Here is a 24,837-nt window from a genome sequence, read left to right as displayed (position 1 = left end):
AAAGAAAAGAAAAGGAAAAAAAAAAGAAAAATGTGAGACAGACCCTACTGCATGGCAGGTAGTGGGAGCATTCTGAACCCCAAGACACCTGTGTTGAGGATTTCAGTTTCATAGCCATAATGAAAATGGAGGGTTACTTTTAGGAAAACATCATCATCTGAATATTAAGTAAATGTTCATTTGAATGGAATTGGTGTTACACTTTTGTTGGTATTTGGTTAAAACTTTTAGTTGGCATTTGATGGTTTTAGAGGAGCTGAAACTATAAGAATTAAGTTTTGGCCGGGCGCGGTGGCTCAAGCCTATAATCCCAGCACTTTGGGAGGCCGAGACGGGTGGATCACGAGGTCAGGAGATCGAGACCATCCTGGCTAACACGGTGAAACCCCGTCTCTACTAAAAAAATACAAAAAAACTAGCCGGGTGTGGTGGCGGGTGCCTGTAGTCCCAGCTACTTGGGAGGCTGAGGCAGGAGAATGGCGTGAACCCGGGAGGTGGAGCTTGCAGTGAGCTGAGATCCGGCCATTGCACTCCAGCCTGGGCAACAGAGCGAGACTCCGTCTCAAAAAAAAAAAAAAAGAATTAAGTTTTATGTTTGTGTATATTTAAGTATCATTACAATAAAAGCCATGTAAGTCAAAATTGGGAAGGGAAGCATTCTGAATTGTTCTTCCTGAAAAGGATGCTCTGTACTCAGTTTTTCAAAATTGAACATAATTATTCTGCAATATCTAATGAAAATCTTCGACGCAAAAAAATGATTTCACACCCATCAGAGGTCTGACCTGCCCACTCTAAGTCTTTCTTGAGAGATAAGTCATTGACATTTCCTTTGAACCTGTAAATATTATCTGGGACAGTAAAGGTCTGACGTTGGGTGAAACTCTCCATTGCTGTGATTCTCTAATGCACCTTCAGTTGGCCCTGTCTGTCAAGACGCTCGTAGATTCTTTGTCGCCCTTTGTCCTGATTCTGATAACTCACAGTTGTTTATGCACATCACCAATTGTTTGTAATCATTTTCTTATCACCACCATAAAGATTTGTGAATTTGGGCTAGGAAGTAGTACCAGCTTCACCTAAGCAGAGAAGACCATGACAATGTACTGGAATTTTAAAAACTTCTGGCTTAAAAGATCTCTCAGTCTGTCCAAAATGACTACATTAGTTACTTTTGAGTAAAGAAAAAGAAAGTCCCTGTTAAATGCAGACATGGGGAGAGGAGGTAGTATCTGACAGCATATTTATCCTGAGTTTTTTGGTGTTGCTTATGACGAATTTCCAGTAAGACTTTGGAGCACTAGAATGGAGGACAGTGAGTTCTGATACAAAGGGAGGAGAAGCTCATTGTATAACATGTGGACATGGACATGTGATGGGACTTATGAGTGAAGGAGGCGGAAACCGGCAAGGAAAGGCTAGCTTAAGAGCAGTGCGAATTGGGTAGCCCAGGGCCATATTGTAAAAGAGGGGATTTTATTTTTCTGTACATAATGTACTGTTCTTCTGTTATTTACAATTTCAATAAAGGTTTGTGTTATAGGTGTTTGTTGTTGTTCTTATATCACTATCATTATTATTATTATTTCCCAGCAGCCTCCGTGGTAGAGAGAGATTATCACCGGGTGCACAGAGTGGGAAATTCAAAGAGCTGGCCTTTTGTCCTAGATGGGCTGTGATTTTCTTGTGAGAGATTGGGCTTTCCCTTAGTAACATTTTGGCCTCAGTTTTCTAGTTTACGTCATTAAAGTATTGGGCAAAATGATCACCAGAGTTGCTGCCAGCTCTTTCATTCTTTGTATATTCCAGTCTTTGCAAGAAATCATCATAGCATCCTTGGAATGTTTCATGAAAATGACCAATGGTAGTTATTATTTTAATGTTCATCTTCCATGCACAGCTATTCTTAAAGACTGCGGGAATACTTACTTTTGTTATCTTTAGTGAGAGAGGTATTCGATAGTTTTTCAGGGAATCCTTAAGGTTGAGCCACCAGCTGATCAAACATTTCCATTTACTTTAAAGTTAGCCATTTTGTGGTAGGAGCTTTTCTGTTCCTTTCTCTGAGTTTGCTTTTAATTATACTGCCTTCTGCCAGGGCACTTCCACCCTAGAGATGGCAAGATGGATGTGTCCTTCATCCTAGCCAGCTCTTCAACTGACAGAGGGGAGAAAAGGATGGCATTGATTTTTGTAGGAATTGGTAACTTGTTATTTTTATACTTTGTTACGACTCTGAGTGTATTGTCTGGCAAATCTCTTTTCAGTAGATAATATTTGTATTAATAGGTAACACTTATCTAGAACTTACTTTGTGCAAGGTATTATTTTAAATCTTTTACTCATAACATGACATCTGATCCTCATAGTATCTGCATCCACATTTGACAGATGAGAAAACTGAGGCGCAAAGAGGTTAAATAGCTTGCCAAGGCCCCACAGCTGGTAAGTGGCACAGCTGGAATTCAAAGCCAGGCATCAGCACACAGCATCTGTGGTTTTTATACAATTTGATTCTAGCTTTTATGTGTTACCCAAAAATGTTAGACTCATTTTATCATTTTTATAAATTGAGCCTTGAAGATCTCACCAATAATTTTATCCTAAAAATGGATTAACTCATATGTTTTGCCCCTGCTTTTCTGTTTTTTACTTTTTACATCTGGTAAATAAGCTGTTAGAAACCCACAGAGTCCATGTATCATTACGTACCAGAGTTGGAGAGGGAGAAGGGGAGGATTCTAAAGGACATAGATGAATAGCCAGATGAAGAGTTACATAGAGTGAGGTTTAGAAGGGCCCTAAATGCAGGAGCTTCTGTCCCCCTGCAGTTGAGATGTGCCACCCTCCTGGCCCGTGAATGTATTCAGCAACCTGGAAGCAATCCAAACTCTGTTCTTTTATGTTTTTTTTTTTTTGGAGGACTCATCATTCAGATATGATTGATTACATGATTGACCACGGGTGAGCAACTCAACCTTCAGTTCCTTTCTTTTCCTTTGAGGTCAGGGTTGGGGGACTGAAAGTTTTACCCTTTAATCACATAGTTGGCTCCCTCTGGCAACCAGCCCCTCATCTTGCAGTTATCTAGGGACTTTCCAAACATCTCCTGACTGAAAGGGGCTTGCAATGAGTAAGAGAAGACACATTCATCTTTCTTGCTCTGTAACTGCTGTGAACTGTTTAAAAAACCTAGGACAAAAGACAAAATATTTTCGCAAAAGATATTCCTATTGCTCCTATCACTCTAATCACTTAGGAAATTACAAGGGTTTCAGGAGCTGTGAGCCAGGAACCTTGGACAAAGACCAAAATATATGTTTCTTTTTATATCATAATATCACAGCATGATACAAAGAACCTTCCACCTTCAGGATTTGATCTAAGAGGGCTGGCACCACGTTTTGTTACTCACCGCTGTGCCCTTCATGACTAAGCATCTTGCATGTAACGAGCACTCATAAAGTATTACTGAAATTTTTGGATAGATTGGATGACCGTTGATAGCATTCTAATTACATTATTAGTATTCAGTGGATTATTTTTTACCTAACCATAAAAATAATGCTACATAGCTTTATGGATTATTTGTTTCACTTCATGCATGCCAATTTACCAAAAAATATTGCCTTCATTATTTTGGCCTAGTGGGATGGAAACATCAAGATTCAGGGGGTCTTCATTCTTGTTCTGATTCTGCTGTTCTAGCTATGAGATGTTGAACAACTGAGCCTCAGTTTTCTACTCTGTAAAATGGGAATTATAATAACTGCCCTGGTGATCTCATAAGGCTTGTGGAGGGTCAGATAGCATAATAGCTTAGGTGACAAAAGATGAAAGGCATTTTTATTCCCAGCATCACGCACTAGTGCATTCCCATTATCTACTACGCCTTTTTCACCAGTGTTACTTAGTCCACCTGCATACTCCATCTTTGGCTTCAAATTTTAAAAAAGAGTCCATGAGAACATCTGTTAGATGAATACTGGAAAAGAGAAAGAAGACCCATTCTGGGTGATTCGTAACATCCCCATTTGACCCTGAAAGCTGTGAGGGCAGGGATCATGATTGTTCAATTTGCTTTGTTTTGTTTATCAACAGCATGGTAGACCCTCCATGATTGTTTCTTGAATGAATAAACATAACTCCTGACTTCCAGTGTTAGATCATAGAGTCAAGCAGCCATTCTGTGCTCCATGAGAATAGAAGCAGCAGTCACCATCAGCTGCTGGAGAGTACAGCATTTCAACTGCTCTGCTTAACATAATACAGAAACCAACCTGTTTGGAGGGACAGAAGTGACTATAGAGAAATAATTTCAAGTTGAGGTAGCTAAAGAATGTTGGAATTATAGCTTGTCTGTTGGTTTGGAAGAACTGAAGCCTTGGAAAATCCTTCTTCACTTCCCTTCAAGTGTCTTGACGTTGGAGAAGAGGGTGGAGCAGCTTATCTCCTCACAGCCTGCTCACATCTCCTTTCTGTAATAGGCACTTACCCTCCCTACTCCCTGCTTTGCAATGAACATAACAATTCACTGCCTACCTGAAGTTAAAAATGGAATTGCTGCTCTGTATGGCCAATAAATTAGCCTAGAGAGCATGACTTTCACCTACCAGAAGTTTGCTCAAGTGGGTATTTCTTGAACACAGCAATGGCTTCTGCTGTTGAAGCAGAGGATGGCAACATGCAGCTATTAGAGGATTTCTCCCCTCCCTAACCAATAGTCATAGAGCCCTGAGAATACTGAGTCATGTGCAGAAGACCTCACCTCCAACCTAATTTCCAAGTGACCAGGAATCAACAGCTGGTCATCAGTTTCCCTCTAAGATGTGTGCTGCTGGGTTCCAGAGATGAAATGTGGGCCCAAACTGTGTTCATCCCATGGCAAATGGGGCGCTTTGTTAGGACATGGACTGGAACAGAGGTAAAATAAATATTTAGAACAAAACTAGTTTGGGCATAATGATATGAAGTGCAAGGGGGCGGTGGGGGACGGGAGCTGGAATGCTAGAGCCAAGAGCAGCTCTGTATTGTCAGGCAGGTTTTGAGATTACTCAAAAATAAATGACACAGATACTTGTCAGGGCTTTCTGAGCATTTTCTGAATATTGCTTTAACATAAACTTCAATGAAATAAAGGGCTTCTAGATATTAATCTAGACCAAGAGGAAACATCTTCAGAGCTTCTGGGATATTCTTATACAGAAAAATAAAAAACCTCGTCTTAATCCAGTATTTCTGAAAAATTGAACAGTGTCACAAAATACTTCAACAAATATTTGGAAATCCACAAAAATGCCTAGAGCAACTTCCTGCTTTAGAAAAAAATAATGTGAGTAGTAAAGCAGTAAGACAATGTTCACCTCAAAAAGATAAGCCTTGACTTTCCCCTTAGAGTACAGTCGGGCATTGGTATATCATTTTTCTATGCCACGTGCTGCTTATGTTTCTTTCCCAGCTACTCACCCCCTAATTGTGTTCAATTTATATTTTGTTCCTCCTCTTTGGAACTGCACTTTTGGAGGCATTGGAACTCCAATCTGGAGATCAAAGTTATTTCTTAGTCTTCAGCATCCCTAATTTTCACAAAGCAATGATTCCAAAGGATTTCCTCCTTTCCCAAAACCCACTCAGTATGCTTTTGTGAGGAGATTTGTCCTAATTCTCCCACTTCTCTATCCTTACCTGTCTCTTCCTTTCCAAACCTACCATCACTCACTTCTTGCAGAACCTTGTTGATGGCTGCTTACGTGGTCTTCTATTCATATGCCCTTCTCCAACTCTTAACTGAGTTGCTAGGGAATTTTGTTAATATTTATCATGATATTAATAGCACTCTGTTGCTTAACAATATTCCTGATTCCTGGCCTTTACTGAGCTAGAAACAGATTTTATGTCATGAAAGGTACGTGGCAATATGGCTTCCCCCTGCCTCCTGCCTGCCCCATGTGTCAGTCTGGACTCCTGTAGTTCTTTTAATATGCTGTAAACTCTCCCTTCTCTATATATTTGCTCAAGATTTTTCCTCAGCCTGGATTGTTCTTTCCACCCCCCAACTACCTCCCACCACCCTTTCTCTAAATGTCTGCTGCATTCCTTTGTACCTATTCTCCAATTCTGCCTATTCCTGAATCATTGCGTGATTCTCTCTCCAGCTAAATCCCTTTCCCCTTTGAGTCCCCAGAGCTCTGCCTATTCTGCTCTTCTTCTGATGTCCACCTCCATTCTGGGTCGGAATGTCCCTGCATAATCACAGTGCTCTCCTCTACCACCCACTCAGGATGAGTCCTTCTGTCCAACTCTGAATCATCTAAGAGGAATCAAGATAGTTTGCGCACAGCAGGTTCTCAATATATTATTTTAAAGAGAAATATGTGAGTTTATATGTAAGATTCAAAAGTTAAAATACTATCTCTGTTTTATAAATGTACCCTCATTCCTTTCCTGAGAGTTTATATGAAAAGTGCCCTAAAGAATAAAATTACAGAGGAAAATGGTTTAATATCCATGGATATTATTCAGACTTGAATGATAACCAGCAGCCTTTCCCTTATCCACAGTCAAAATATGTCATTGATTTATCTAACCATTATCAGGTTAAAAAAATCCCAAGTTAGTTTTGGATATGTGTAGTTTTCTCTATGAAAATACTACCGAGGTCATAAACCTGCTGAGCATATACTGGACTAGCTTTGCCATTGATGTGTTTTATATGCTGCTGTTATTCACATTTGGTTCCTGATGGTAATGGAAGACTCTAGTCTATTACAATTCTGATATTTTATTGGTTATTTATAGGTAATTGTTGTTAAAAGAGAACAACAAAAAAAAAAGCGCAGACAGCCAGTTAAACAATTCAGTTCACTAGACATTTACTGAATGCCTCTTATATGCTAGGTATGAGATAGGGGTGTGTGTTTATGTGTGCATGTCTCTGTATGTGTGTGATGTCATTCTTGATATTAAGAAGCTATAAGATAGGGTCATAATTGATTATCATGGAGGATGAAACAGTATACCATAAAATATTATATATGGCAAAAGAAAGGAGAGAAAAGTACTGGTAAGCTTTAAGAGTTTGCAGATTAAGAGAATGCATAAATGTATGTATGTACATTTAAACATGATTAGTAAAAACAGACTGACATATGTGCATATACTTAATCAAACTGTCCTAAAATATGACTTCTAAGAGTTCAGGGCTGTGGACTCCAGGAAAATCACATTGTCACTTAAATTAAAAACTGCAGTTATCTGGAAAACAAGATTTGGAGCTTAAGCTTGGTACTCTGAGTTAGTCCCATGAATGGACTTTTTCTCCCTCTGGGCTACCGAAGCCAACCTAAGTAGCTCTTCTCTGGGTATAAATCCCTAGATCTTGTTACTTCAGAAAAAGTTCCAGTGTTCCTGTACTCTCTTTCCCAGACTGATTGGTTTAACTCAGTTAGTATGTCCTCCAAGTTCCTCCTTCTTTCGAGACTTACATGTCTTAGAATCTAAGACTAAGACTGAGTTTTGATTCCCCAATCATTCAAGAAATTCCACTTAGTCTGTATTAGATACCTGGTACAATGTTGAGTTCTAGAGATATAATGTGAATAAGGTAGACAATCTCCATTTGCATGTTGGGAAGAGAGGCAACTACACAATTACAGTACAGCAAGGGAAGGGCTATGATTGAGAAAGATAGCATCATTGGGGATTTATCTTGGAGTTAAACATCTACACTGTCCTCTCCATTGCCTGGCTGAGCACAGGGGAATGCGGTAGGGAGAGTCACAGAGAGATCTGACAGAGACTAAACTAACACAGGCACTCCAAAGGGACTATTGCTCAACTTTATTAGTTGGGTACCTACAATATAGCTATATGTTACAGACCATTGCTATTAAAAGGAAGTCCTAATACATCCATCTTTAGAATTTATATGTGTGCTTTTATGTCTGGAGACAATCTGTAGCCTTTTAAATGTGGGTGTCCATTACATTGTTTGGAATTTGGGATATATTTTCCTAGAGAAGCATCATAATTATGACCAGATCCCCAGACTAGCCCAAAAGCCCATTATATGCATGATGTACTTGATGTAAAGTACAGGAGTGTTGATTTGAGAGATCTTTAAAGCTATGTTGTGGTGGAAAAATATTCAGAATTCCAGGTTGGAATACAAGCAAGATTATTTTCCCCTCTGTAGCTTTTAGAGTGAGAACAAGGTTTCCTGTTCCCGACCCACTTCCTTACAGAACAATGTGAGGAAGAATTCCATTAGGTGCAGGTCGCTGAGTCCTAGGATAGGTGCTCTAGGGGAGGCAGGGGCTAGCAGGTGGTAAGAGGTAAGGGGGACTGTGTGTTTGTGTGTGTGTGTGTGTGTGTGTGTGCATGTGCACACCTGGTTGTTGACGTTGAAGAAGGTTCATATACTATTTTAAGTGCTTTACACGTGTTATCTAATTGAATCCCTATAACATACCCCCATGCAATGGTACCATTATTATTCCTCTAAAATGGTGGTGTGTTTCAGGGCTCAGGCCTTAGACTTCTTCTCTCACTAAACTCACTCATCCAGTCCCATGGTTGTAAGTGTCATCTATTTTATTCCCCTCTCCCCTGAACTCTGAACTCATGGCACCAACTGCTCATGACTTAGATGAATAATAGGACTCTTCATGACATGTCCTAAACTGGACTTCTGATTTCATCCCTCTGAACTTGCTCCTGCTACAGTCTACTCCATCTTAGTAAATGGCAGTTTTGTGCTTCTAGGTGTTCAGGCCAAAACCTTGGTATTACTCTTCAATCTTCTCCTACTTTATATCTGGTCCATCAGCAAATACCATGTGTACATTAAAAACACCCAGACTCAAGTTCTTGCTGATTCTCACTGTTTCTACTGCCACCTCTTTAGTCTGTATCACCATCATCTATTTGCTACCTAGATTACTGTGATTGTTTCTTAGTAGGTTCCCTACTTCTGTCATTGTTCCATTGGTCTATTCTCCAGATAACAGCCAAATAAATTATTTTAAAACGTAAGTCAGTTCTTGAAATTCCTCTGTTCAGACTCTTCTAGTGGCTTCCCATCTCAGGGTAAAATCAAAAAGTCATCTCCAAGGCCTGTAAGGCTCTGCATGTCCTGGCCACCTGCTTTCCCTCTGAACCCATTTTGTACACTCTCTCTTTACCAGCCTCACCTTCTTCCTTATTGATCAGAGACATATTCCTGACCACCCCTACATGAAGTATATAAAATAGCAAATGCTCTATACCACAGCCACACTACACAGGTTTTGATAGGTGGGTAGAAACACTCTGAAGGGTGTCTGTGACTTCTGGTGGAGTGGTGAATGAGGTGAATGAGTAGAGGTGAATTCACCACAAGAAAAATGAACAAAGACTGAGCCATGCATGATGAAGGCAGACTTCATCCTTGACACATCTAAGCCACGGGCAAACCATGTTTATGTGATCAATTAAACTTGCTTTCTTGTTAAGACTCATGCCCTTATTACATTTTTAGGTGTTTCATGTTTAGTATTTGAGGTAATTGTACATTGTAAGTGAAAAAACAATAGTTCTGTTTGGAAGAAGGAAAATAATAAACCAGTTTTAAGAAACATAAAAAATGAGAAAAATAAATGAACTGGTAGAGAGAGGGTACACAGAAAACTGGTTTGATTTATTTAATGACCATTTTTGTATGTGTCACTGACATCTGAAAGGTAGAGCTATTAAGTAACTATATAAAGAGACAAAGAGCAATAGTTCCTCAAAAAGACAAGCAAGCCTAATATAATGTTTCTCATCTTTAATATCACCCCATTCTTGGTACTGAACTAGGTTTTATAAATCCAGTGGTGAACACTGATCTCTAACATCTTAATACGGCACTTCAATGTTGTTGGCTGTTTTTCCAGTTCTACATATGGGATGGTGCTAGGATTGGTTAGAAGAGCAGGAAGGTAAAGGGGGTCCTAGTTCTCTCATCTAATGTAAAGAGCTTCCGTTGGTCTTGCTGGAATCCCAGATGGGCCCCTCATAATGTTCTAGTTGTATTTGTCAGGAATCTGTAGACTGCACTATCGAAGCCATTGTCTTGACTATCATGGGGTCTGTTATGATGGTTTCAGTTCATTGAAGTTGGTTTAGTTCATTTTTTGCTGCTATAACAAAATATCTGAGACTGGGCAATTTAAAAAGAAGAGAAATTAATTTTCTCACAGTTCTGAAGGCTGGGAAGTCTAAGATCAAGGTGTCAAAGATCAAGGAAGTCCAAGATTGAGGTTTGGTGGTCTGAAGAGGGTGGCTCTCTGCTTCCAAGATGGTGCCTTATTGCTGTATCCTCCACAAGGGAGGAATGCTGTGTCCCCACATGGCGAAAGGGCAAGCTAGCTGAATGCTACATGAAGCCTCTTTTGTAAGTACCTTAATCCCATTAATGAGGGGAGAAGCCCTTATGACCTAATTACTTCTTAAAGTCCCCACCTCTGAATACCATCACATTGGCCATTAAGTTTCAATATCTAAATTTAGGAGGGGACACATCCATACCATAGCACAAGCATTCCACCAACTCTTTTGGACAAGTAGAAGGATGGTATATATCCTCTTCCCACTTCATTTCTAGAATGGTCTTTGTTGTAAAGCAGTGTGGAGGCCAGGACAGTTACGAGTTCTTAAAAGGTGGATTATCAACTAAATCACCTAGCTGTTTCTACTTGTTTCCTCTACTGGCTCAGTTTCTTCCCCCAAATGCTTTGTAGGTTTTCCCCAGAAACCTTACTACCAAGACTGGTTCCATCCTCCACGAGCCCTAGCCCCTGATCAGTTGCTGGAGTGGGTGAGGGATGTGGTGAACTGGTCCCAACTGCAGCAGGCCAGAAAGGACTTTATGAAGGTTTCAGTTTGTTTTTTTTTTCTAGGCTAGAATCTGGGTCAGCTGTTTCTTGTAAACAACACATGGCACTAGAAGTGGGAGACTAATTACGGATCATCTTGAATTGTGACTTTCTGACAATAGCGAGAGAAACTGGAAGTTATTTCCACAACTGCCCAGCCCTGTGTCAGTGTTTCAGTTGTGGCCCTTGGTTGAACAGGCCAAGGGCAGATAGCTCCATCTAGATGGGAGGTGGCAATGCAGAAGTCCAGTCAGCCTTGAGAGAGAAAGAGAGGTGTGATAGAAACCATCTTCAGCAAATGGATATAAAAAGAAGGGAAGGGTTTTAAAAGTGACCTGAAGCAGCTGGGGGCAGTGGTTTACTTTCAGATCAAGAGCAAATTGTGCTAACAAGGAAAGTTAAGGAGGAGAGAATGAAAACACTCAGCCTTCCGGATTTAACACAGCTGGAGACAATGAGAATCTGTGAGACTCAGGAAGTCACTCAAGTTGAGAAAGTGCTGATTAAAGGTGAGCAAGGCTCTGGAACATCTACTAATAGAGAGAGAGAGAGAGAGAAAGAGAGAGAGAAGAGCAGGGAGAGCGAAGAGAGGGGAGAGAGGGAGTCTGGGGGTATTACATTCCATTTGTCTCGCCAGCATGGCAGATCAGGAGCCATGCTGGGAGCCAGCATTATAGGAAGAAGCAAGTATGCTCAACATATGGAAGGAGATGTAAAAATGTCAATAAATGGGTTTGCTTTGCCAAATGTTGTAAATAACAACACATGTGCAGACGGGAGGACAGAAAAGAGGAGCTGGGCAGCCCTCCTAGGATGAGGGCTGCTTTGCTGGCGTTGGCGCGGCTGCGGTGGTGTTGGACCTCACTGTGAAGTACCCTGGAGACTCTGGTAAGCCCTGACAGCGTTTTTATCTAAGTTGGAAAATGGTGATTAAAGAAAAGAGAAGGGTAAGTAAGACTATAAGATTGAAGCAGAGAATTTGTATTAGGAAGCTAAGTACTTCAGGTCCCGTTTTAGTTGAAGATGACCTGATAAAACTGAAAGGTTTAGAACAGTGGTCCATATTCTTATCCTAAACTCAAGTCAAACTCTGGGCCTAACACCAATATTGCCTTTCTTGGAAAGTAAAACAATTAAGGGAGAACAGATTAAGTAAAGGTGCAATTGGCAGTTAGATTAACTTGTGTAAGCAATTATAGCAAATGCTAATATTTCATGAGTGATTATAGCTGCTGGGCCCTGGGCTAAATTCTTTACTAGGATTATCTCATTTGGACCTCTCAATAGTCCCAATTTATAGCTGTGGAAACTGAGGCCTAGTGAGCAGAACTAACTTGCATAAAATCACGAAGTAAAATTGTTGTAGAAAGAGGATTCAGACTCTAGGGCCAGCCACTACTGTCAGTCCATCTTCCCCTAATTGATAATCACGAATGCTGAGGAGCTGGGATTTCAGTCTGGGTCTATCTGACTTCAGTGTTCTTCCATTTTTCACTGTGGAAGCACAATCTCTTCTGAAGAGCTGAAAAACAGAGTACCCACCAGAATTTCTGAGATTTTGGAGTAGGTGAGAGGGAGAAGAATGGTAAGATGTATAACGTTTAATCCAAGGAACAACCCAATGAAGTAGGTACTACTGTGGTTCCCACATTGCATACAGTGCCTAGAGATGTTCAGTAACATGTCCAAGGTCACACAGCTAGAAAGTGACAGTGCCAAAGTTCAAGACCAACTTTAAAGTTGACACTTAACCACGGTACTCCTTCTGTACATGTAAAAAGACCCATGACTCTAGGAAAGAGAGGAAGAGCTCCTGTGTCATATGAGACAGAAGGTTGCTCTGTTAAGAACTTAAAATGATTAACACTTATAATAGTTAACACTTAGTGAACATTCACGGTGCGTCCCAGTCATTGTTCTAAGTGCCTTACGTGCATTAGGTATTAAATCTTCAACACAGCACTATAAAACGCATATACTCCAGTCATCTTTACAGATGAGGAAACAACACAGAGATTAAGTGATTTGTCCAAGGTCACACAGCCAGTAAGTTGGACAGCTGAAAGTCAGAGTTCTTTGAATTCCTTTCAATTCAAGAAATGTCAGAAGTTACCTTCCAAGTGCAAGGTCCTGTTTAGTAGCTACAAGAGTTATGCAGGTAGGTAAGATACAGCACCTGTGCTCAACGTTGGGCGGAAGATAAGAATAAGTAAGTGCAAAGAGAGGCAAAACAAAGTAAGTGTCCTGAGAGGTGCAAGCGCAGGACAATAGCAGTCAGATACAGGGGAATCTTATCTAGTACAGGCTGAGCTCAGAGTGGGGTATGAAGACAGTGACCCCAGACGTGACTTTGAAGATGAGTGGAATGTTGATAGGGGGGAATGGGGGATAGCAGGAGAAAATCTTAAAGAAAGCTTGAGGAAATTGGTCAAAGCTACACAGCTATTTAATATTTATAAGTTTGTTACAGATAAAGCCCTTAGAACGAAGTAAGCACTCAATGATTGTCGCTGCTTCTACTGCTATTGTTATGGACTGAGCTGGAACTTGATGCTGAGACTTGTGATTTTTTTCACCGTTGATGAGGCAGTTGATAAGTCTAGACAGGAAGTCTGTCATCTTGTGGCTGTCCTGGTTTGCTGGGCTGAAGCGCTTTTTTATTTAATTTGATAGGTCCTGGGGAGTTGTGGAAGATTTTTGATGTGGAAATAACATGAACATTTAGCTGTATTGTGGGAAAAATAGCATACTGTCTGCTGGGTACTGAGATAGGGATTTTTCTTCCCCCTATCTTTCCTCCTTGTGTTGAAAAGACTTACTTTCAAGCTCTTCATTACCTGCTAATGTTGTGGAGGGGAGTGTGACCTGCCTCCTTGGACTGCTAGTGAGTCCTGTCCAGCTCTCCACTCCCCAGGCAGCCTTCTAGTCCATCTTTTCTGAATAACTCAACCCTTCTTGACTGGATTTTTCTCGAAGCTGCAGTATCTCTCACTTCCTGCTTTCTTTCCTTTTCACTCTGTTTCTCTCTAGCACTCCATGCCCCATCTGAAGGCCAAAGGTGAAAGATGACAGGAGACATCTTACTTTGGCTACCATAGCAATGTTCTTGTGCTTTGCTGCCCACTTTTGAAGTGTTACCCTCCTGTGAAAAGTTATTTTGCGTAACATTGCTTTGCTCTTCCAGAGGCTTTGGGCTTGCTTTAAGCTTCTTCTAAGCAATCATGAGAGGATGGTCTTCTGTCTCCAGGTGGGGCGTCTGAACACATCTTCCCCAGTGGTGCAAGCATTCTCTACTATATACAGAGCCACTCATTCCCTGTTCACTTTTTTGTTTCTAAGAAGAATGCAGTCAGAGATGATGAATCTTCAATTGTATTACATAAGCCCTGGTTTGAGCCATCGATTTACAAATGACTCAGCTGTACATTTTCAAAATTTAAAGTGCTATTGAAATTAACCTATACAATTTCTAGGCTACTCCCCATTTATGAAGGCTGTGATTGTTATCTTCACTTGATCTCAGAGATCCTCTCTCCAACCTTTTCCCTCTGCACTGCACCCTGTGCCCCAGAGCCTGACCTATGTATTCCACCTCCATGGCCCCCTTGCCCTCTGATTTCCAGGTGGGTTTGACCAGTGGGAGGTACCAGCAGGAGATCAGAGAAAGAGAGCAAGTTGGGGATATTTATTTCTCTGGCACTGTCTTTGTGGTGCTACTGTGGATTGACCACATCCCACAGTGGAAGATGTGTCAGGGGCACATCTCCACACAGCCCTCTGTTCTCTCCAGAATATCTCCAGATTCTGGAAACCCCTCCCCTCCTCTCACCTCTTCAGGTCTGGGGAGAGTGCTAGACCAGGGTTTTGTACTATCAGTTGTGGTTTTCCTATACCCTGTCCATGCCTGTAAATAGTCCCTTTGTTGTACTCTTTTCAAATTATCCAATTTGAACATGCTGTCCGTTTCCTGCTGAGACCTTGACTAATACAGTGTCCAAAACTCTTTTGCTTTGTTTTGTCTAACAAATCTATAATTCACTGTAGCTCATTCTTTGTAGACACAGGTTTTTCTGTCTTGAAGAATAACTTTCTCACCCTCATACCTCATAAAAGATGATGTTTCCTCTGACCTTGTTCTTTTGCAGGAAACCTGTTTGAAATACCTTTTCTTGATGATGTTATTAGGTTTATGGGAATGGAATACAAATGCCCTATTTGCTTGTCCCATCTAACCTTGGGTAAATTTGAGGGTCTTCCTCCCCTTTTTATTATGTTCATTGAAAGAATATGCAGGATCTGCAAATCTTGTGAGACCATGGGCATTAAAATCCTACAGGTGTACAAACAACTTGCTTTTTTTTTTTTTTAACACTTCATAAAAATTCATAAGCTGCTGCTTCCACAGGGAATCGAATTAATTGAATTATTGCCCATTGGGGGCTTAAGGTGGAACAGTGGCTCCAGAAGGTGTCCTGAAGAGAACCATAAGTGAGGAATGTGGATGATTTCCTTTGAAAACTATGAGTTGGAAACTGCATGTTCCTGATTCTTTCAAGACTGATCCCAAATGATATCAAGAATAGCATGAGGTTCACATAGCTCAGCAGGTGTGAAATTCTGCAGCTGAATTAAATAGGTTCCATTATATTTCAGAAAGAGCTCTAATGGGTTTCTATGGAGCACAGCCTAAGAATATCATGTCTCTCCTTTGTATCTCAGGATGGCTGGCTTGGTTTGTTGTTACTAATATTATACTTCAATCTCCCTGTAAAATGGACAAAAACGAGCAAAAGGCCTGTCTTATCCCTAGGAGGATCTAGATATTAAAACACCAAAAGGGGAAGTCAAAAAGATCCCACTTACAAGGCCAGACCAAAAATGAATGCTGAGGATATAATTTAATTGTAAATTTAATATTCTTATTATTAATATAAATATTTTCTTCTAATGAGCTCATTTTGTCCTGGATATTATTGAGGAATCATTTGGTTTTAGAGATGAAGGGATTTTAAACACTGCAAAACTTTAGGTTTCTATTCTTTAAAAATCTGAACTGGGCTCATTTAAGCTTACATTCAGTTGAAAAATAACTATAGATATTTCTTTTCTATTACGTATTAATGCAACATCGTATTCCCAGTTTTTGTTATTAATATTTAAGCTGACATTGTTATCTTTAAGTTCTTGCAAACTAACAAATCTCCCATCATTCATTTATTTGTTTTTCAATCAAAACTGAATTTGAAGTCAGAATGAATCATTCGTTAATCATTTCCATGTATTCTATTTCCTTATTTATCCTCCTTGGCTGGCCATGACATGGAATCAAGGCATATTTTTTTATTTGTTGCCCTTATTGCAAAAGTTTTGTATTTCTGTCCTTAATTTTAGAAGCAGTTGAGGTGAATCTTTAACATTCTTTTTGTCTAAGAAAAAACAAATTTAAACTTAAGTTGCTTTTTGTATGCCTTGCTTATTTTTATCCTTTTATGGATCATTTTCTATTGAAAAATTCTTGCTTTTTAGTTTGAGTCACCTGGAAGAGAAAAAAATATAGACAGGTTATTTATGAGCATCCAAATTTAACATTTAAACTCTAGAGAAAGCTTTTGTTAAAGGCTATACGTCTTTCTTGAGCATGTTTAATCCCAGAGATAAACAGATGTCTCTTTTCTTATGTATTCTTTTCCAATCATGGTAAGATAAAAATCTGAAATCGAGGAGAATCCTTAAAGGAAATGTCAGGCAATCATCACCCTGTTCCTTGGATTCCCCGTTTGACATTCTGCTAAATGAATGGCACCTGCTCAATGAAACTTACTCACTGAATATCACCACTACAAGGAGTTCACTAGGACATAAGGCAGGACATACTGTTCTAACTCAAATTGTTAAAAGATCTGTGGCTCCTTATGTAAAATTAAACTCTTTCTGTCTGGTTTGACTTCTGTTTTTGTATACAAAAATTGTATTTGCTGTTCCAGAATTTGAAGGCAACTGGGCTTTAACTCAAACCTTATTTTCTATGCTGCTTATGCTTTTTCTTACCATGCACCTGTCTCTTAGATAACGTAACTTGACTGAATAGTTTCCTTTGAAAGACTTTCAGTGTTTCTGTAGTGGGCAGTACCCAGAATTGGCCATGATCTCTCCAGGTTGCCGAGACTCTAGATGAGATTATCACCACCCAACCCCTTCTGGTCACACATTACAATATTGACTGATTTTACTTGATGGTAAAGCTAGTATAAGCATCTCCATGAATGTTTATCATTTTTCTATGGCTCCCAAGTTGTTCTCATGGACTTATTTGTGGTTAACTTCCCTCTCATTTTGTATTTAGAGGCTTTCTAGACCAGAATTCCTATGGGCAAATGCATGGCTCTGCACTCTCATGAGTTATACCCAATTCCTAGAAAAGTAGATTTTTTTAGAATTCTGCAATTAAGACATCTGAATCTCATGCACGTTGATAACTCTGTGACAATAATGATACCCAGCAGAACCAGATGTCTTCTAAAGGTCTCTTCCCCTGGGTTTAATCATACATATAAACATTTGTCAGGAAAGAAATTAGAGAGTTTTGGAAAGATTAATTCCTTGTGTAGAAAACCAGTAATGTCGCTAACATCCAAATTTATCGGGCGAAAGGAAATTTTTTCACTTATTCATACAACAAACATTTATTAAATGGCTACTTCTGTGTAACAGATGTTGAACAGATATCTGCATGTTTTAGGTGGCTAGTCTTTAAGGTAGGAAACATACTGTCTTTATTTTAGATATTTTAATATTTAATTAATAAGTGCTATCAGGTTGTGGATGAAAATTATTTTCACGTTTGCGAAATAATGAAATGGTCACAAACCCTCTTTTCTCCAGGCTTCCTTCTTCGTTAAAATGAGTCAAATGCCATTGTCTATGTCTTCATTGCCATTAACTTTCTAACATTTAAATAAACTGTCATCTTGTTGTTGGTGATGTTTTCTCAGGGGAAAAGGTTGTTTGCTTTTTGTTTTAATTAATTTATTTTGCCTTACAAATATCTCTTCCTCCTAATGGGGTCTTCATCCAAACTCATACCAAATATTCAAGCTGCACTGGTGCTTGTTTCTCATTGTAATGATATGGACTTTACCCTCATGGACATACACTGGAGGTTTGAAACTCGTTTACACACTTAACAGTAGAAAATGATGGCCGCTTCTGAAGTGCCAACTTCCTCTGCCATTGGCTTGCTCTTGATAAGCCTAACAATAGTAATAAATAGCTTTCATTCACATGTTATTGGTGGAGGGGGGCCTTCAAAAGACTTTCATGTAGATCTGTAAGGTAGACAAGGCCATGTTTCTTCTCCATTCTGCTGTCAAGAAAGTCACAGCTGGCCGGGCATGGTGGCTCATGCCTGTAATCTCAACACTTTGGGAGGCCGAGACAGGCTGATCACCTGAGGTCGGGAGTTCAAGATCAGGCTGATCAACATGGAGAAACCCATTCTCTGCTAAAAATACATTAGCTGCGCATGGTGGTGCATGTCTGTAATCCCAGCTACTCAGGAAGTTGAGGCAGGAGAATCACTTGAACCCGGGAGGCTGAGGTTGCAGTGAGCCGAGATCGCGCCATTGCCCTCCAGTCTGGGCAACAAGAGTGAAACTCTGTCTCAAAGAAAATAAAAAATAAAAAGAAAGCCACAACCCAGAAGGCCCCTATTTACAGCTTGAGACTGGCATGAAGGTATTCCCTTGGGGCTCCTTCCAGTATTTCATAAAGTTGTCTCTTCTCTTTAAAGAAGTTTTGAGATTCTCCCATGGGAAGATTTATATTTTAATAGTGGATAGTGGTTTTTCTTTTCCACATGGGTATGGTGATGGAAACTTACGCTTTCCAAATGTTAAACAACAGAAGAGTGATTAAATTATGTCAGATTCATACACTGGGATACAATGTGGCTATTAAAATTATTGTTTTGAGGAATATATAATCACACAGGGAACTGCTCTTGATTATACCAGTGTTGCAGGAAAGGAGTGGTACACTAAACAGCAGGATCCCCATTTTGTTTAAAAATTTTACATGTAAAAAAAAAAACACTGGAATGAAATATACCAAAATGTTAGCAGGAGTTTTCTCTGGATAGTAGGATTCTGGTTTACTTTTATTTTCTTCTTTATAGCTTTTTGAATTTTCCAGTTTTTCCTCAGGTAACTCATATAATTGAAAAACATAAATGTTATATTTGCTATTCTCCACAGATTATTAAATCTCAGCTAGAGGAATCCTTTGAGTCTTGCTCTTTTTGAGTGATTCTTGCCATCTTTCATTTGTAAAATTACATTTTGGAAATCAAACCTTAAATTGAAATGAGAGGATTGTTTTCATTATTAGTGTAGACATTTGAAATAGTGTATCATTAGTGTATACATTTTAAGTTGGCCATTATAACCCACTTGCTGGTCTGTTATTTCCAAAAAGTGACTCTTTTTTATATAATTCATTAATTCAGCCAAGCATTATTTTGAGGACTTTCTATATTTGCCTGTAGATACATGGATGGAGACAACCCAGCCTCTGCTTTCAGGAAATACCAGTCTAGGTTGAGATACACACTAGTAAAGCGGTAATCACAACAGTAGTTACATGGGAGGACGATTTCATGAGAAAAGGCTGTGCAGGGTGCTCAGGGAGCTCTGAGAAAGAACATTACATTCATCCCAGCCTGGGTGAGGTTGGGAAGCCCTCCCAGAAAATGGCCTCCTAGCTGAAGGAAGCTCTTCTCCTTTGGATGGCCAACCTCAGATTTAGAAATAAGGACAACACATGTCAATCTTGGTAGACAATGGTTGCCTCAAAGGTTTCTTACAATGATGAAGAGTTTGATATTAATTTAAAAAGACAAACCAGGCTGGGCACAGTGGCTGACATCTGTAATCCCAGCACTTTGTGAGACCGAAATGGGAGGACTATTTGAGGCTAGGAGTTGGAGACCAGTCTGGGCAACATAGCAAGATCTCATCTCCACAAAAAATAACAACAAAAGGACCCAGGCATGGTGGCGCATGCCTGTAGTCCCAGCCACTCATGAGGCTGAGGTGGGAGGATCACTTTGGACCCAGGAGTTGGAGGTTGCAGTGAGTTATGGTTGTGCTGCTGCACTCCAGCTTGGGCAACAGAGCAAGAGCCTCTCTGAAAAAGTGGAAAAAAAAGAAGAGGAAACAAAGACAAACTAGTTAATTTGGGCTGTGGGACCCAAATTGGGAAGTTCTCTTAATCTTCAGAATTTCTCTTTCTGTTTACTGCATAATCCATGCAGTAAAAATTGCAAAACTGTATAGTACAGTATTGCAATACTGCATATTACGTATTCTTTTATGTAGTGGTTAATACTGATTTTGATCACGTCTTCCACTCCTGTTTCATTCTCCTGCCTCCCCTTACTCTGCAGAAGGAGGCAGTTTGATATTTTTTTGTTGTTCTTTTACAAGGATAAACTGAGTTCCAGAATGATCACTTGGCTTCTCCAAATTATGGGATGAGTTAGTAATGAAACTAGAAAGAGAAATTAGAATTTCTTTGTTCAGAGCTCTGACTTCTAAAGTATTTCTCCATGTAAGTAAAGTAGGTTGTTTGCCAAAAATTCATTCACCCTTTAAATCTTTACTGAAAGTAATGAGCTTAAAATAAAGTCTCATGAAGATAATATTGTTACAGCTTAGGATAGAAATTAAGGCTATTTGAGTAGGTTAAAATGTGTCCTGAGTGAAGCTTAAAATTTGTCTATTTAATTAATTTGGCAATGGATTTTAGATTTTTTTGGAAAAATAATAATTGAAACATTCTTACAACACATCTAAGTGTTTTATGATGTTTTGATTCACTTAAAATATTTTAAATAAGAGGGATGAGATTAAAAATAAAATCAGAATTGACACAGTATCTATTTGTATGCTACTGAATGATTATGATTTCATTATCAAAAGAGTTTCCTGGCTGGGTGTGGTGGCTCATGCCTGTAATCCCAACACTTTGGGAGGCCAAGGCGGGTGGATCACCTGAGGTCAGGAGTTCGAGAGCAGCCTGGCCAATATGGCAAAACCCTATGTCTACTAAAAGTACAAAAACTAACCAGGCGTGGTAGCACGCGCTTGTAATCTCAGCTACTCAGGAGGCCTAGGCTTTGGCAGGAGAATCACTTGAACCCAGGAGGTGGAAGTTGCAGCGAGCCAAGATTGCACCATTGTGCTCCAGCCTGGGCGACAAGAGCGAAACTCCATCACACACACAGACACACACACAGTTTTCCTGTAAACTGTTAATGAAAATACCACTGTTTACTGCTGTTTCAATGATACTTTTAGTAAATATTTTTACTATTAAAATAATTGATACTCTAATAAATGATGTTCATTAGGTGTTTTATGCTAAAATACTCAAGGAACAGTATAAATAAATATGAAAGAAAATGCATGCACATGTTTCATTGAAGGTGCTAGCAGTTGAATTCCCTTTATATTAATGTTATTACATGTTTTTCCTTCTAGTTAAAAATGTTCATCTATTTTATTTAATAAAATGTACCATATTTTTATTTAAAATAAGCATTTTGTTGATTTAAATATAGAAAATGTTACACTAATTGGAGTTTGAAGAACTTGGTAGTACAAGAATTGTTTTATTATATTTTACATAGAAATTTTTATTTACTACAATTTTGGTGATTTGATTTTAGAGATATCACCTCATACTATTTAATTTTTGGCTCCTACCTCAACCGGGCTTAAGATTTTATATGTAATGCATTATTGCCAGAAAATGCTGCTTACCAACTCTCATTGGGGCTTTTCTAGGAAAAATGAAAATAAAAAACATAACCATCACTATGAGGTTCAAGGGTTTATTTCAGAGTTCAGAAGAGATATAAGCAGAAACTGATATTTTGTCTGGGGATCTAGAATTTGTATCTAACTAAACTTCATGAGAGCAGAGTGATGTTCGGTGGTACCCACCTTTCTGTCCTTTGTTCTGAGCGTCTGTGATGATGGGATTGAAGAACATGGAGCTTCCTGAAGATGGTTCAGTAGCCATGTCATAATTTTCAGCCAGTCTTACTTGCGTAACCATGGGCAAGTTATTTCACTTTCTGAGCCTCTTAACTATTGAGCTTTGAGCAGAATAGTATCACAGGCATGAAAATAAGTACAAAAGAAGAAAGTAGATCCCATCCTTGGACTATATGGGGATACTGACTTAATCCTAAGTTATATACCAGTATCAAAAAATGGAAAAACTCTGCAGTTAGGCAAACTACAAATATAAGGGGTGAGAAAATAACAGAAGGGTTAAACACAGCTAGGTGAAATCAATACTGGAAAGCTTTAGGGGGCAAGGAGGGAGGGGGACCTATGCCCCACGGATTGGCCAAGATAACACTGATTTTTTAGGATCTGGACCTGATTCACAAATGACTTGAAGTAATTATCTCAGAAGAGGAAATATCTGTGTGTGTGTGTGTGTGCGCGCGCGTGCGTGCACTTACTCTCAATGTGGATTAACTATTACCTATTAGAGTTATCATGATCAGGATTCAGGTGCTGATGAAGTAGATCATACTTCCTTAATATCGGCTTCTACTTATTTTGATCTGCTTCATTCCTGTGGCATAGGAGAGTAAGCTCTGGTGCCAGTTTCCCTGAGTTTGAATCCTAGCCCTGCCATATTGTCAGTGGTCTTGTAAAAGTTACTTAATTACTTTGTTCCTCTGTTTTCCCATCTGTAAGATGGGGATAATATTGGTACCAACCTTATAGACTGTTGTAGAGATTAAATAGGGTAGTTAATGTATGTAATTGATGTTCTAAATGCATATAAATCATTTAGAATAGTGCCTGGAACTCAACACATGATAGGCATTAGTAGTAGTGGTGGTGGTGGTGATCTCCATTTCCTATACCTGCTTGTTTGTCTTAAAAAACCATAGTACTGACTCGGTTCTTGCCCCAAAGCAGGGCTGTATGGGAAGTTCTGATTCATGGATCAAGGGAACCATGCGAACTCGCAGATCTTCTCCCTTCCAATATCCCCTGCCTCTCCTCCTGATCGTACTCCACTGTTCTGCCCCTGCCAATCCAAAACTGTGACGCGAAAACTGAGTTTTAAGGAATTTGTTCTTCAGTAACACATGCTCGTCTTTGTTTCCCCAGGAATGAGGGGAGAATCGTACTTCATCGGAATGAGGAGCCCGGGACAGCAGGGACACATCCCTGAAGATGGAGGACTTTTCTTACTGTGTTGCATAGACAGGGACTGGGCTGTCACTCGTTGTTTTGCAGAAGAAGCCTTTCAAGCAATCACTGACTTCAATGACCTCCCCAACTCGTTGTTTGCGTGCAATGTTCACCAGTCAGTATTTGAAGGAGAAGACAGCAAGGTAAGACGCCTTTTTCTGTTCCTGAAACATGGGGAGATGTGGCATTATCTCAAAGTAATCCTGCTGTTCATTTGTGGTTGGTGTTTTGAAGTTTTTGAAAATGTTTACTTGGCTCTATTTTTGGCATGTGTACCAGGATAAGAAAATCCCGTTCTATTATCAACTAACTTTAGAGGTACATCTGACAGGTTTGTAGATGAAAATATGTTGAATCAAATTGAGTCCTCTGTGACTCATAGGTCTGTCTAGCAAAACAAGTGGTGTTAATATGGATGGTAGGAAATGCCCCTTAGGCTAGGAAGCAGATGTCTTAAACTCCTAAACGTTTCCTTTTCCCCTACTCTGCCATAAATATAATTTGCCTTTCTCAAAACAGTATAAACTCCATTTTACCTCCAACCTTCCTGCAGCTTGATGAATGTTCTAAAAAAGCCTTCTTAAACTGTGAGCCAAGTCTCACAGTAGATATTAGAGAAGGTAAGATGGTTGGCATCTGAGTCCTTCTTTGCTCACTGATACCATGGTGGTATTGCTATGTGTGTGTTGTAAGAATTTGAATGAAGCCGTAACTCCTCAATTTGAAATGACGAATGAGGTTTTCTATGTATTAACATTTTCCATCTTCCCATTTTAAGAAACAGACTTAACTTAGTGTAAATGTTTTTGGCAATCACAGTAAATATTCCATTTGGAGACCTTTCCAAAGTTTATTTCAGATTTCTCTGACCTTTAAATGGGGTATCTAAATGGATTAAACCTTCCCTTGTGGATGTAGATTCTTAGTTATAAAAGCCACTATTATACTACTGAAACATGGACAAAATATTTTGGATGAAGGGTTTTTTTTTTTCTTTTTTCTTTTGTTTTGTTTGAGACGGATTCTTGCTCTGTTGCCCAGGCTGGAGTGCAGTGGCGGTGATCTTGGCGCACTGCAAGCTCCGCCTCCTGGGTTCATGCCTTTCTCCTGCCTCAGGCTCCCGAGTAGCTGGGAATACTGGGACTACAGGCGCCCGCCACCATGCCCGGCTAATTTTTTGTGTTTTTAGTAGAGATGGGTTTCATCATGTTAGCAAGGATGGTCTTGATCTCCTGACCTCGTGATCGGCCCGCCTCCGCCTCTCAAAGTGCTGGAATTATGGGCGTGAGCCACCGCGCCCAGCCGGGCCTTTTTGTTTTTCTAAACTAAAGTATATGACTCTGTGTGAGGTATAAGAGTAGGCTTTATGATTGCTGTTTCACAAACTTTTCCTCTTTGTGCCCATTGCTGAAGTCTGTGTCTGGCATAATTACTGGAAGTCTGATTTATGGATATGATTGATTTTGTAGACAATCCTGATAGCCACAGAGAAAACCATCCAAGAGGATTAGGAGTTATTTTAAGCCATTTAAAGATATTTTTATAATGATATCAGTTTGGAGTTGAACTGTTGAAATTATGGGCTGAAAATAGCTTGAAATGCAAGGAATTATATATAATTAGAATCTCCAGTGCTATGATCATCAGACTATTTAAAGTAA

General features: G+C 39.5%; 1 protein-coding gene across 4 annotated transcripts in view; it reads left to right on the top strand.

The window, feature by feature from the left end:
• RCAN2 (regulator of calcineurin 2) overlaps positions 1-24,837 on the top strand; it is a 258,854-nt gene that overhangs the window by 12,409 nt on the left and 221,608 nt on the right. For all 4 annotated transcript variants that reach the window (XM_003897687.3, XM_003897686.3, XM_009205308.4 and 1 more), the window contains exon 2: positions 23,093-23,319. In XM_003897687.3, the coding sequence (XP_003897736.1) occupies positions 23,095-23,319 (225 nt within the window). In that variant the 5' untranslated portion in view covers positions 23,093-23,094. The remainder of the gene's footprint in view (positions 1-23,092; positions 23,320-24,837) is intronic.

This window comes from Papio anubis, chromosome 6 (assembly GCF_008728515.1).
Source record: "Papio anubis isolate 15944 chromosome 6, Panubis1.0, whole genome shotgun sequence".
NCBI classification, from domain to species: domain Eukaryota; kingdom Metazoa; phylum Chordata; class Mammalia; order Primates; family Cercopithecidae; genus Papio; species Papio anubis.
The sequence above is the reverse complement of the archived record's forward strand: the minus strand, read 5'-3'. Positions and strand labels throughout refer to the sequence as shown.